Source organism: Coprinopsis cinerea (assembly GCF_000182895.1).
Source record: "Coprinopsis cinerea okayama7#130 chromosome 12 map unlocalized cont3.12, whole genome shotgun sequence".
Taxonomy (NCBI): Eukaryota; Fungi; Basidiomycota; class Agaricomycetes; order Agaricales; family Psathyrellaceae; genus Coprinopsis; species Coprinopsis cinerea.
In genome coordinates, this window is record NW_003307533.1 from 1,275,814 (window position 1) to 1,288,577 (window position 12,764).

At 52.2% G+C, this 12,764-nt stretch overlaps 3 protein-coding genes and 3 non-coding genes across 6 annotated transcripts; 4 read left to right on the forward strand and 2 right to left on the reverse strand.

Annotated features, from left to right (window-relative positions):
* Positions 1–1,759: 1,759 nt before the first annotated feature.
* On the forward strand, positions 1,760–4,737 carry CC1G_06452 (glucan 1,3-beta-glucosidase). The gene is made up of 6 exons (XM_001834997.2): positions 1,760–3,190; positions 3,280–3,435; positions 3,492–3,598; positions 3,732–3,953; positions 4,046–4,155; positions 4,235–4,737. Exons 1-6 carry the CDS (start codon positions 1,765–1,767, stop codon positions 4,350–4,352), a joined length of 2,139 nt encoding a protein of 712 aa, XP_001835049.2. The 5' UTR covers positions 1,760–1,764; the 3' UTR covers positions 4,353–4,737.
* A 232-nt stretch (positions 4,738–4,969) lies between these two features.
* CC1G_20205 lies at positions 4,970–5,059 on the reverse strand. The gene has a single exon. It is a non-coding gene; the product is annotated as a tRNA-Tyr (tRNA).
* A 540-nt stretch (positions 5,060–5,599) lies between these two features.
* CC1G_20206 lies at positions 5,600–5,689 on the forward strand. Its single transcript has one exon. It is a non-coding gene; the product is annotated as a tRNA-Tyr (tRNA).
* Positions 5,690–9,015: 3,326 nt separating this feature from the next.
* Positions 9,016–10,163, forward strand: CC1G_06453 (vacuolar H+ ATPase E1). Its single transcript, XM_001834998.2, has 6 exons — positions 9,016–9,131; positions 9,206–9,286; positions 9,362–9,444; positions 9,511–9,825; positions 9,886–9,973; positions 10,035–10,163. Exons 1-6 carry the CDS (start codon positions 9,078–9,080, stop codon positions 10,095–10,097), a joined length of 684 nt encoding a protein of 227 aa, XP_001835050.1. The 5' UTR covers positions 9,016–9,077; the 3' UTR covers positions 10,098–10,163.
* Positions 10,164–10,332: 169 nt separating this feature from the next.
* Positions 10,333–10,413, reverse strand: CC1G_20207. Its single transcript has one exon. It is a non-coding gene; the product is annotated as a tRNA-Gly (tRNA).
* Positions 10,414–10,856: 443 nt separating this feature from the next.
* On the forward strand, positions 10,857–12,660 carry CC1G_06454 (hypothetical protein; the record flags this gene model as incomplete). The annotated part of the gene is made up of 7 exons (XM_001834999.2): positions 10,857–11,109; positions 11,175–11,291; positions 11,356–11,472; positions 11,537–11,731; positions 11,796–12,005; positions 12,070–12,261; positions 12,327–12,660. Exons 1-7 carry the CDS (start codon positions 10,988–10,990, stop codon positions 12,658–12,660), a joined length of 1,287 nt encoding a protein of 428 aa, XP_001835051.2. The 5' UTR covers positions 10,857–10,987.
* Between the last annotated feature and the right edge of the window lie 104 nt (positions 12,661–12,764).

Consider the following 12,764-nt stretch of genomic DNA (forward strand, 5'->3'; position numbering starts at 1 on the left):
TCGAGGCATTCCACAAGAGGTTTGGAATGCCAGTAGGTGAGGCGAGTGCAGTTGGACGTCAATGTGAGAAAGTTTGTGGTGATTAGGTATGAGTATGTATGTGGCGAGGGTGTGCGAGTGTCGGCCGTTGGAGTCGAATTGAGGAACCGCATGTCGATGGAGCGGAAATCGCGCGAATGGAAAGTTGAAGAGAAACAAGAATAGGGTCAGCATATTATCCCAATAGACGTAACTCGACCAGAGAGAAGGTGATGAAAAACGAAGAATCAGAACCCAAAGCAAGTTGCTCTGTAGCGGGGAACGACGATCCTCCCCTTCGAAGTGTGCGCCTGCTCTCCAACCACCAAATGTGATGGAGAGAATCTTGCCAACTTCCATACACCCCAAGAACACAGGGAGTGTGTCGATGTGGGTGGTATCACTAAAGCCTCCACCCCATCAGAACAAAATGACGTCCAGATAACATCCTAAATGACGTCGTGCCTTGCCCCCTTCGCAACCAACCGACGGGAAAAAAGACAACACAACATCGGGAAAAACGAACAAGTTCTTCCAGCGACGAAGTCAAATTAAAAAACAACAAACAGGGTGCAAAAAACGTGTTTCGTCGGCGGCCACCTCGTATCACGAGGCAGGGGGCGACTCTCACCCTGTCAAACAAACTCGAAAGAAAAAAGGGAGCATGACATCCAAAATGACGCGCTCGCAAGATGAAAGTGAAGAGTGAGGATACTAGGGCCAACACGAGGAGGACTGTGTGCGATACGAGGAGATCGTCGCCTTGCCAAAGTCAAGCCCGTTGTCCACCACCAACGACCAACAGCAGGGAGAAATGAAATCAATCAAGTCGACGCCAACGCCAACGCGCCTCCTCATTGCAGGTGTCGCAGCGATAAGAGCCTGGCACAAGCACAATGTCCGTACGAGCGTGGCTGGCGCTAAAACCGATGAACAAAAGGAGGAACGAATGTACAGAGTCGCGTGGCAACGAATGCGGATAACGGCTCCACACCTCCGCCAAGCCTCGGTCAAAGGTACGCGACAGGCTCGTCCGATCGTTTGGGCGAGTAAACGGGCAAGATAACAGCAACCAGAAACGAACAGGAACAAGAGAAGAAAGAGGAACTCGTCGAGAAAGGAATACGCACACTTCACCCAAAGCAGCATGAACTGCGGCAGAACGAACTTTGATAGCCACGACAGGATTCAATGCTGCGACCGCGGTCTCAAAGGGTTCAAGGCTGGCCTCTTCATAGGGAAATACGCGAAACTCTGGGGTTCCAGAATGTGCAGCTAGGAAGTCCAAGTCAATAAGGTTGTCGAAAGTACGAGTGCAAGTGAACTCGCACCGTCGGAAACACGCAAGGCTACACCGGAGGATATATTCTCCTCATTGGGCCTGAACCAAGCATCTCCCTGTGTCTGTCGAAAGAGCCAGTGGAGGAGGGCGTCGTTCCTGTCGTAGTCCATGGCAGACGACGACGCAAAGGTAGGGGAAGAGGATGGAGGAGGGAGGAGGGTGTGGGCAGGGAAGCAAAGCAAAGGAGAGGACGCAAGGAAGGCAGGGATATGAAAAGACTCTAGTTGAATAAAAAACAATGAGAATCGGGGAGATCTACGATTCGATGAGATCTCAAAGTGGCAGGGGTCCTACTTCCATAATGGCCCTCGCCCGATGGGTCATTGATGACGTCAAAAGAAGAGACGCGAGTTTGCTCGTTATCGTGCGGTTGTTGTTTACTGCACTTCTCTTCCCTTGCACCCATGGTCGATCCATTGGCTCCACCGAGACCCTTTTTTCTAGCTGCCTCTTCAACCAGAGATCCTCACCTACGCTCCTCTCCAACCATGCCTCGCCAGGGTTATGCTCAGGTAGACGCTACAGACCACGACCCTTCCCCAGTCACAACACCGCGTTCTGCGTCCCCATCCGCTCTCTTCCAGCCGAGCGCACGTCCACCACCCTCCTCCTTTGCATTCCCTTTCCAGGCCTACCCCGGCAATCCCGATCCAGGCATGTCCATCCCCGGTTATACCAGGCGACGCTCCTCGTTGGATAGCCTCTACCGCGGCCAGTCACCATCCCTGTCCGACCAGCAGCCCATCACCGGTGTCCTGCATCAACGCTCCGCCTCTGTGTCCGACGACCTCCCTCCTCCCAACCCGCCCTTCATGTCTAGCAACGCCGGAGGCAACGGCACGAACAGCGGCGCCTCCTCCGAAGCCAACTCGCTACGCCACTCTTCCTCGTCCAATTCCCTTTACAAAGGAAGCGCCGCAGCGGCGGTCGCAAGCTCGGGTACCGCCATCCCTCGCAACTCGTCCAACCACTCCTTCCGCACCCCATTCCTCTCCCCGGCCTCGCGGCCGTCCTCGTGGGCTCCTCCTGCCCACCTCTCCGGACTCGGCCAATACGCCGACACCAACTCGGCCAGTGCATCCTCCACCGCCCTCGCGCTGGCCTACGCCAACGGCCTCCCACTGCCCAAGTCCAAACCTCCCGGCCCGAGCACGCGCCTCGTCCAGCCTCTCACCGAGGAAGACAAACCCTGGCTCACACACCGCCAACCTCGCGTACTCACCTCGTACCTCCTCACCCTCCTCTTCATCTTCCTCGGCATATGTGGCGCCGCTGCCCTCTGCTACTTTGGGTACACCTCCGTGCCCCTCCTGGACGACTCTGACCTGTGCATGGTGATGAACGAGAACTTCAATGGAGATTCCCTCGACAGCGACAACTGGAACGTCGAGATACAGATGGGCGGGTTTGGGAATGGCGAGTTCCAGATGACCTCTGCAAGGGAAGAGAACCTCTTCATCAAGAATGGCCAGCTCTACATGTACCCAACCCTCACTTCCGAGTCGCTGGGTATCGACATCTTCGACGGGTCCAACTACACAATCGAGGATTGCACAGCCGGCGAGGACTTTACTTCGTACATCGGTCCAGCTCAAGGTTCGTTCCACGATGGGTCCAACAACGCTCGATTATCGTGCAGCGCGAGTTCGAACGTGTTGGTTGGGAGCGTCATCCCGCCCGCAATGAGCGCGCGAATCAACACCAAGGGCAAGAAAAGCATTCGATACGGCAAAGTCGAGATTCGAGCGAAGCTTCCAAAGGGCGATTGGTTGTGGCCTGCAGTGTGGATGTTGCCGGAGGAGAACAAGTATGGCAATTGGCCAATGAGTGGTGGGTTTGTTTTGTTTTGATGCCAAGGGTCTTTCGGGACCTCGGCTTGCACTTTGTCCCCCTTGTACTCACCTCGAATCCACGGCTAGGCGAAATCGATATCATTGAAGGACGAGGAAATGGACCCTCGTACTCGCACCAAGGCTCAAATTATGTTCGCAGTTCGCTCAACTATGGTCCTCTTTCAGCGCTTTATACCCAGATTTTTGGGTGGCAGGGTATGAAGCGCAAGTCGTTTGACCAGGGTGAGCTTTACACATTCTGCGTCTCCGACCACGCTTATACCAACCAATATTCACAGATTTCCACACATATACGCTGGAATGGACGCCGGACTTTATCCGCATGTTCGTCGACAAGAGGATCATCGCCATGTTGGAAGTGACAGGTTTGAGGACGAAGAAGAAGGTGCGTTTCGGTTAGGCCTTCTCCGTTCAAACCCCCAGATTTTACCTCTATTTTCCTTGTTAACTCGGTTCCTTCCATGTGCTCCCTTCCCCTTCACCCTCCATCGAACCCCACCCTAACCTTGACCCTACAGAACTTTTGGGCCCGCGGCAAATACCCCCAAGTCGCCTCCAACTGGACAGCCGACGATACCGGAAACGGAGAGATGGTTGTCGTCAAGAACATATGGGAGGAGAACGAGGGTGCTGCCAATGCGCCGTTCGACCAGCCCTTCTTCTTGATTGTGAACCTTGCCGTGGGCGGGACGAGCGGGTGGTTCCCGGATGATTCGTCCTCGTCTGAGGTTTCTGACTCGGTGAGTATCGTGCTTCCTCTTGTTCTATGCGGTGTCCTCCGCCGCATATCTCTCTGCGAAAGTTAACTTTTTGATTTGATTTTGATCCATAGAAAAAACCGTGGTACGATGAGAGCCAAACCGCCATGCGCGACTTTGCTAGGGCGCAGGATAGGTGGTACAAGACGTGGCCGGAGAACAGGGAGGTTAGGAGTCTGAGAATGTGAGTACTAGCTTGTTCCATTGCACGTCCAATCCGATATTAACTAGCCATCTCTTTCGATACCAGTGACTACATCAAGATGTGGGAGATGTGTCGAGGTCGGAAGTAAGACTTCCAACCTTGGTCTTCCATTCCTCTCTGTCGCGACATATACCCAAATCCGCTCCCTCTCGAGGACATACTCAACCTTGCCATAGAATTAACACCGAACAATGATGTCTCTCCTCTCGTGCTGCATGTAGTTTCTTGGGACGCCCCCTCCTTCCCCCCTTTCAAAGTTTACGACGCCTACGGACATCTACCTGCCCTACTCTTACAACTCACTCGTTCGCTTTCTCGCAGTTCACTTCACACCACATTCACGATATTTTTCCTCTTCCCCTTGCAAAGCACTTACCTCATTTGATCGTTGTTCTGATAGCTGCTCACTGGCCGTTCTCGCTCGCATCCATACCCCAGCCCACAAATTCACTTATCCAGCCTTTTCTCAATCCCATACATGTACTCGAGTGTGCCAATTCGTTTCTCCAGCGGGCTAAACGGTGCCGTAGATATCCAATATACGAGTCAGATTCACTTCCTCGCCACGATTGCGTTTTGTGTTAACTGAACGGAAAACGCGAGGAAAAGAGAAAAGAGAACTTTTGTAGGTGTGAACTTTGGTAGGTAGGTACCTGTCTGAGTGTTCAATGCCGTTTCAAAAATTGTTTCAAAACAAGAAAAAGAAGAAGAAAAGAAAACTGAACGAAATACAGACATATTCCGAAGCAATTAGGTGTTAATAAAATTAAGGACATAATTGACGAAAATGTACTCCGACCTGCCTGGCTCGAACAGGCGACATCAAGATGATCAAGGTGTTTCCAATTACAGTCTTGCGCTCTTCCAACTGAGCTAAGGTCGGTTGATGAAGGTTTTGCTGCTGGTCTACTCGGTCTCTAGTAGGCTCCGCCTCAGCGCAGTGACTGTCGGATGTAGTCCTGCCAGGGAGCACGAAGGATGTATAGTAAGTACATCGTGTGGCTACCCAGTCTCTAAAGTACCGTCGATCGACTACTTTATGGGACTGATGATACTCATTTGGACTGGTGCTTGACCATGCTGTGTCCCTTAGTGCCATTGGTCCCTGACGTCGAGACGTGCTATGGGTTGGTCGCACTACTCTATAGGAAAAGCCTTTGTAACTGACCTATGGGTTAGTGACCATCTCGAGTACAACAGCCTCGTCCTTGGGGATCTGCGGGTTGATCTCGTTCCCTAGTAGACGTCCTAGTGTCGCTTCAGATTGTCTAGTATCCTTTCACAACCGACAACGCTCTGATGCTAGGCCACATCCTGTATGTAACAAGGGGGTGAACCGGTGAACCAGAAGTATCGATAAAACTCCTGCTTTGGGCTAGCCCTGAGCTACGGTCATATAAAGTGTAAATCTTTAAATATGCAACCGACCTTAGCTCAGTTGGAAGAGCGCAAGACTGTAATTGGAAACACCTTGATCATCTTGATGTCGCCTGTTCGAGCCAGGCAGGTCGGAATACACATGGTCGTCAATAATGTTTTTATTTTTATTAACACTTACTGCTTATACCCGCCTCCTTGAGCAATACTCGAATATCAGGTGTTTCGCCGTCTTTGAAATGCTTTTTAAAACGTCTAAAAAGCATTGATACACCCAGATCTTCGAACCACAATTGATTGTCAAGCCGACCCTCGGTACTAACGCTTCGTTCAACGAAGTAATGGTTCGAGCACCCAGCAGACTATATGACGGAATGCAGGGAAGACTCAATCTCGACCATAATCACCGCCACTGACCTCAACCCATACCAGCCGGTGCATCTGAAGCAACGCCTTGAAGGTCTTTCATATCTGCGCCCCGAGTCTGCCTTCTGCTTCGATTCAGATGTCGTTTGAATGTAGCCTTTTGCTTGGTGTTCGAGTCAGTGGTCCGAGTCGTGATACGAGACGAACCCTGTTTTACTTTTTGCACTCGGTGGCGGGCGATTCAAAAGGAGGGTACCACTCAAACTCGCGTGCCGGCCTGTTGGTGTACAGCCTTAAGATACTCAGATCGTATCCCAAAGATAAAGACCCGCTTTTGTCTTCGAATTTGTTGGGCGTCGGCTGGTGGTCCATGGAGGGGGTGCTGCTGGCGCCTCGTAGTATTGACGGATAGGAGCGAGGCCCAAAGTGGTATCGTTAGCCGAGGCCGTTCGTCGCCATCAGCTGAAGTTAATGGCAGCGAACTCGAATGAGTGAATGAAATCGATTACCGTGGTTGATTGAACATTCAGCAATGGCAATGGGCGCTTGACCAATGTAACGCGTTCTTTTCTGAAAGCAGTATTTTCGCTCCCATGTTTCTGCGAATGGGAGCACCAAATCGAGCCCTCGACGTTCATTTCGTACCTCATCTCACTCGGGACCCTTGGCTCTGACGGTTATCTCCTTCGATACGCGCTCTACGGCTAGATGTCTGAGGTAGCCTTTTTCATGTTCAGACTTCAGAGAGCCGAAGGTGACCTTCATATCTGCTGCCACTGACTACCCGTTCCTTCGAGATGCTGTACATGTAATAGTCTGAAGTCGAGGAACAGGAATCAGGGGCACCTGGAATGTCAGAGAAAGTATTCACGTAAGTGCAGGGCTCATGGTATAATAGGCCACCGGCGACGCCGTCACGCATATCGCGCAGTTGAACAAAGTGTATTTAGTAGATATCTCCGACTGAGAGGCTGTCTTTTGATTTTCACGGCTTGAGAGCCGAAAGCAAGACCAGCTTGAGGTGAAGCGAGTTCAAGATGGGTTGGTAAGTATCTAGACCCATGGCCCGAGCGGAAGACTTTAGGCTCGCTGTCAATTACTTATCTTACGCCGAAGTCCCCGTAAGTCCTGTGCAACGACTATCGTTATCCCTTCAACCTTCGCGGATGTAACTCTGTGTCTGACCCGCCTTTTCAAGGCCAAGACTCTCTCAAGATCCAGAAAGAGCGGTAAAGAAGCCCGAACAAAGGGCAACCCCTATGGCCAGCGAGTGAAATGAAAACAGAGGGACGGTGGTTTACAAGTATCGCGACGGTACAGCAAGTAGGCTGCCGCCACCTTCTTCCGTCGAGTTAAGCCTTACTCGCCAAGCAATCCAATCTCGGACGCTCAACTTGAACCCCTCCTCCCTCGGACTCGAGCATCTACGACAACGGTTTACATAGAACGGGGTACCAGGGGGCCTGTCCCTTACCTCCTTCCAGGCTCCTCCCCGATCCCTATGTATCTCCTTGAGGTAAACCCTCTTCCAAGATGCCAAAAGGCCACAACGCAGCCTGCCACTGTTAACAACGCCTCCCACCCATCCCCATCTAGAAATGATCGTCACTCCTCTCATCAAAATCGTTCCAAAACGGGGTTCGTTGTAAGCGGTTAGTGCTCGAGTACAAGAGGTTGCAAGCTGGAGTCATCGAGTCACACGAGGCCCAGTTCAATGAGGCGTGGACGAGGAAGTCATTTCTGTATCAAGTCTGATGATTGTTCAACCGATGACAACAGGAACGAGGAGATTGACAACTAGAAGGTGTATCCGATTTATGGCCTGGAGGCTGCCACGAGGCTCGCTCGTAATTGGCAAATGGCTTTGGGCGGCGCGCAGTCGAGGACACCAAGTTTGCGGGACAGAGATCATCGCCTTGACTCCGAACGAGTCGCAGTTGTAATGGCCAGACAGACAGACTCGGATCCGGATTAGATTCGTGTTCGGAGAGAAGAGAAGGCTCAAGGCCTTTATTGCCTTTTTGTTAATTTGACGCCAGATATCATTCACCTTTGACAGCGGAAAGGTGAGCGCTAGTAGACCAACCGGTCCTTTGGTCCTGGGTAGTATCGAAGCTACTAGACGGTGAAGACTTGAAGGGAACCTACAAGCGCAGTCCTAGGTCGGACTCTCCATTGTTAGGTACACATGGGGCGCGATATATAAGCGATAATCGAACGATTCGGAGCGTTATCCATCGAATGTGTAGGCGCCAAAGGTTTCTAGTCGTGTGATCTGTGATTGTGCAGCAAGGACAATTAAAAACACCTTGAGGATCGCCGCTCATCACTTCCTCCGAGCCTCCGCATCGGTCGGTCAACCAGGAGGGAGCCTCGAAAGCAGAGACTCCAGCGGTGAGGTGACTCGTAGACTGCATGTAAAGAGCCCTACTGATGGAGAGTACTAGGATCTTCTTCCGAATTTCCAGGAGCTGTGTGAGGCCGAACGCACGCACATGTGCAACGAGGCGTCAGTTGCTGACGCAGAAATGAAATCCATGATCGCCATTGAAAAGATGTCGAAGCCATCCGACTCATTCAGGTGCCTTCGATACGTTTACGCTCTCTCTCAACCCCACCATCCAATTGAAATGTTAATAATTTGATATGCCGTTGGAATCCCTGGTACCGAACCCAGAGCTTGGAGCTTTGACACTGGGAGACGGAGTTGAAGTCAGATGGGGCGTCGGGGGACAGCTAATCTGTCGGTACCTTGATTGAAGACTCCTAATAGATATTTGTGGCGACGTCTACGTAGTAGTAGGGAGAGTGGAAGCGCCACGCAAGCTCGTTATTGGTGAACGACACGCATGGATCCTACACTTATACCGACCTTCAACGGTTGCAGACAGAGCTGAAAGATTGGAGCTCAGCGCCCAGTACTAGTTGGAGGAAGTACTGGACGCAAAATACAGTTCTTCGTTTCAAGGAAACTGCGAACGGGATGGACGGCACTTCGGGGCAACATGGTTGATGGGATCACAATTGGTTTCCCACACCTTCTAATGCGTACGACTTGGGCCGGAGAGTGGTCGTCTCCTTTGGTTACGTCGAGCACGAACCAGCAGCCCTTCTAATCGCAATCTCTACCTGGTTTACCCACTACAGCACCGCACAATATGGCAACCCGTGCGCTCAACGATGATGAGGTGGTCACCGAGATGAACAAGATGGTGCGCTCAGGATCCTAATCTCGGGTTGGAACAGGGAAACTGACGCTCGGGAACCGCAATTCCGTATTCTATAGGTCTTGTTCATCAAACAAGAGGCTCAGGAGAAAGCTCGTGAGATTCGAGTAAAGGCCGATGAGGAGTTCGCTATCGAGAAGGTGAGTCGTCCAATATTCATTCCTAGCTTGCCTAGAACGGAATGATTGACCTTCAGTCCTGCTACGACCCTGTAGGCCAGGCTCGTCAAGCAAGAACAACAAGCGATTGACGCGCAATACGATAAGAAACGCAAACAAGCTGAAGTCGCTCAGAAGATGTAACGTATCCTCTTGTCCCGCTGTCGACCGAATGAATCTCTGATCCCAATCCCGTCCCGTTCCAGTGCGCAGTCCAATCTCACCAACAAAGCCCGTCTAAGGCTCCTCCACCGCCGTGAAGAGCATCTCCAAGACCTCTTCACAACGACCCGTAACGCAATCTCCACCCTCTCCCAGAATGCCTCCCGCTACACCCAGTTCCTGCAAGACGTCATCCTCCAGGGTTTCCTCCAGATCATGGAACCAGAAATTACAGTCCTCGCCCGTAAAGTCGACTTGGAAGCAGCGCAGGAAGCAGCGGGACAGGCCGCCAAGAAGTTCGAAGAGTTGAGTGGGAGGTCTATCTCGTACGACGTCGAGGCTAGCTTGAGCGATGATTTGTACGTGACTTTTCAACTTCTCACCACCTGGTCGTACCGATGATGATGGAATTTGTACAGGGCTGGTGGAGTTAAACTCATCAGTGGTACGAGGAGGATAACACTTGATAACACTCTTGATGAGCGCTTGAGATTGCTAGAAGATAGGGTGCGTTGACTTGTAAATCTCGCATTGGGTATCGCTGACCGTGTTACTCCGCCTTTCACAGATGCTCCCTGAGATTAGGAAGGATCTATATGGTATCAACGAGAACCGCAAGTTCTACACATAAGCACTCACTGTCCAGACGTTACCGCATCCCGAACACTTCCAATACATGACATCACTTGCTTAACAATTCCAAGCGTCGGACAACTGCCTAGAACCACTTCTGCCTTGGGTTGATGGGACTGGAGGAAACTAGTCTCGGTCCTAGCTGTGCTAGGAGGGATGCTTACACCAGATGAACCAATACCCGCAGTGGCCCAGCCGTTTGCAGGGCTCTCGCTGCAGGCGAGAAAAAATAATGCATCAAGGGGGAATCGAACCCCCGGCGGATCGAGCTAGTCGAATGGCAACGATCCAGGTTACCACTACCCCATTAATGCTCATGGAAAGGTGGGCTAATGATTCAACCCAACCCGAAGGTGTCTGCCCTCAATAGATGGGAGGCGACAGGAAGAGTCAGTCTGACTCTTACTCGGTGTCACTGAGCTCCTCATGACCGCCTCCGCTTGGACACTTCCATTCACCACAACGCAAGGACCTGGCATTGCGCCGAGTGCAACGTCGCCGCGGGATCAACGGATGGTCATACAACTGCCAAATTTCCGGTCCCAGCCTCAATTGTTTTTCATGAGGACAAGGGACAATCCGAAAAATGTTCCGTTAAGCGCGCTGGCGCTTGTTCTAGCTTGGCAACAGTGGTGGATTGACGACGTATGCAGAGGTCCGAGCGAAGACGGTCCCTCGTCGTCTCAAGACTATAAAATAGGATGAAGCTCTGGCACTTGGTTCTCCAGAATCCGGCGATTCTCACCCCGTACAAGCTACTCTTGTACACCCTCTGCTATCTCAACCACAACTTGCTAACCACTCCACTAACCACACACCCTATCACAGCCTAGACAGCCCCAGCACCCCGATTCCTCTTATATCAATCTAGCTCTGCAATTTTCTAAGATGATGTCACCCTCGGAAGAACACATCAACGCCGCCCTGAAGCGCCTCGAGCGCCTAACGTGCAGGCTCTGTAACTCGGTCTTCCCCACCCGGAACGCTCTGTTCGAGCATATTCCTACTCAGTATGTATCTATTTCGCTGCATCTAGACCGTGGAACCGACATTGACCCTTGTCTGGTATTTTCAGTGCGATGGATAAGCCTTCTGTTTCTCAGACACCACAGCCCATTGAGCGACTCACATGCAGGCTATGCGACACAGTCTTCCCCACCCGAGACGCTCTCTTCGCGCATATTCCCATTCAGTAAGTATCTATCACGTTTCAGCTAAACCGTTGAACTGACGTCGACCCCTTTTGGCATCTGCAGTGCGATGGATAAGCCCTCTGGTAATAGAAAACCACAGCCCGTTGAGCGCCTCACATGCAGGGTCTGCGGTATGGTCTGCCCCACCCGAAACGCTCTCTTCCAACACATTCCTATCCAGTGAGTGTCCTTTCTTTGCCCCGGCGAGCCGGCACCTTGAGCTAACCATCTTGAACTTTTGTAGCCAGCGGGGTGATATGGAGAGCGATACGCTTCCTGTGGTCACTCCACCTCCTGTTCAGCCTGTTCAGGAGCCCGCCCCGTTTGCTAGCCCATTTGCTGAGCGTAACCCAGATGTCGACCTCACTGCACGCGAGCCGGGCGCGGTCGACTTCTACCCAGTTGTTGTCAGCCCAGTTCCCTTCCATCCTGCTTCTCCGTGAGTACATCCCCTCCACTTCCAATCTATTCTCCATGCCTCAGCGCTAACTGTCCTTTCCCAGACCACGGACTTACCGAGGAGGCCAGGCTCCCTCCAGTACCCGCAGACACACACCCTACGTTCGAACGTCCGAGTCGAGGTACAATCGCAAGCATCCTTCACACACAGCAAGCGGTAATGGAAAACCACAACCCATTGAGCGCCTCACATGCAAGGTCTGCGGTACGGTCTTCCCCACCCGAAACGCTCTCTTCCAACACATTCCTATCCAGTGAGTGCCCTTTCTTTGCCGCGGCCAGCAGGCACCTTGAGCTAACCGTCTTGAACTTTTGTAGCGAGCAAGGCGATGCGAAGAGCGATACGCCCCCTGTGGTCGCTCCACCTCCTGTTCAGCCCGTTCAGGAGCCCGCCCCGTTGGCCAGCCCGTTCGCCGAGCGTAACAAAAATGCTGACCTCACACGCGAGCCGGGCGCGGTCGACTTCTACCCAATCGTTGCCAGCCCCGTTCCATTCCATCCTGCTTCTCCGTGAGTACACACTCTCCACTTCCAATCTATTCTCCAGTGCTGATTGTCTTTTCCCATCTCCCCAGACCACGGACTTACCGAGGAGGCCAAGCTCCGTCCAGTACCTACAGACACACCCCCTACGTTCGACCCTCCGCGTCGAGGTACAGTCTCAAGCATCCCTCAAAGGCAGTAAGCATCGGGGATGTTCGACAAAGCAACCTCGCCAGACGCCGGGCTCGACGACAAGCACCACTGCCAGAAGTGCCAATGGACTGGGAACCCACCTACGCCGAGGTGACGATCCGAGCTGAAACGGACGACTTCGAGAAGTTTGGTAGGATGAAGAACGCGCCGTTCAAGTTGCCTCGCCCCCAACCCAAGAAGCACAACAAGAAAACATCGAGATCAGCGCATTGAGTGAAGTGATTGTGTTTGGCTGTGGGGACTCTTCCCCTTTGGATACCACTCTTACTTGATACCACTTGTACTTTTATACCTGTGTTTTCGGGTTGTAAAATGAC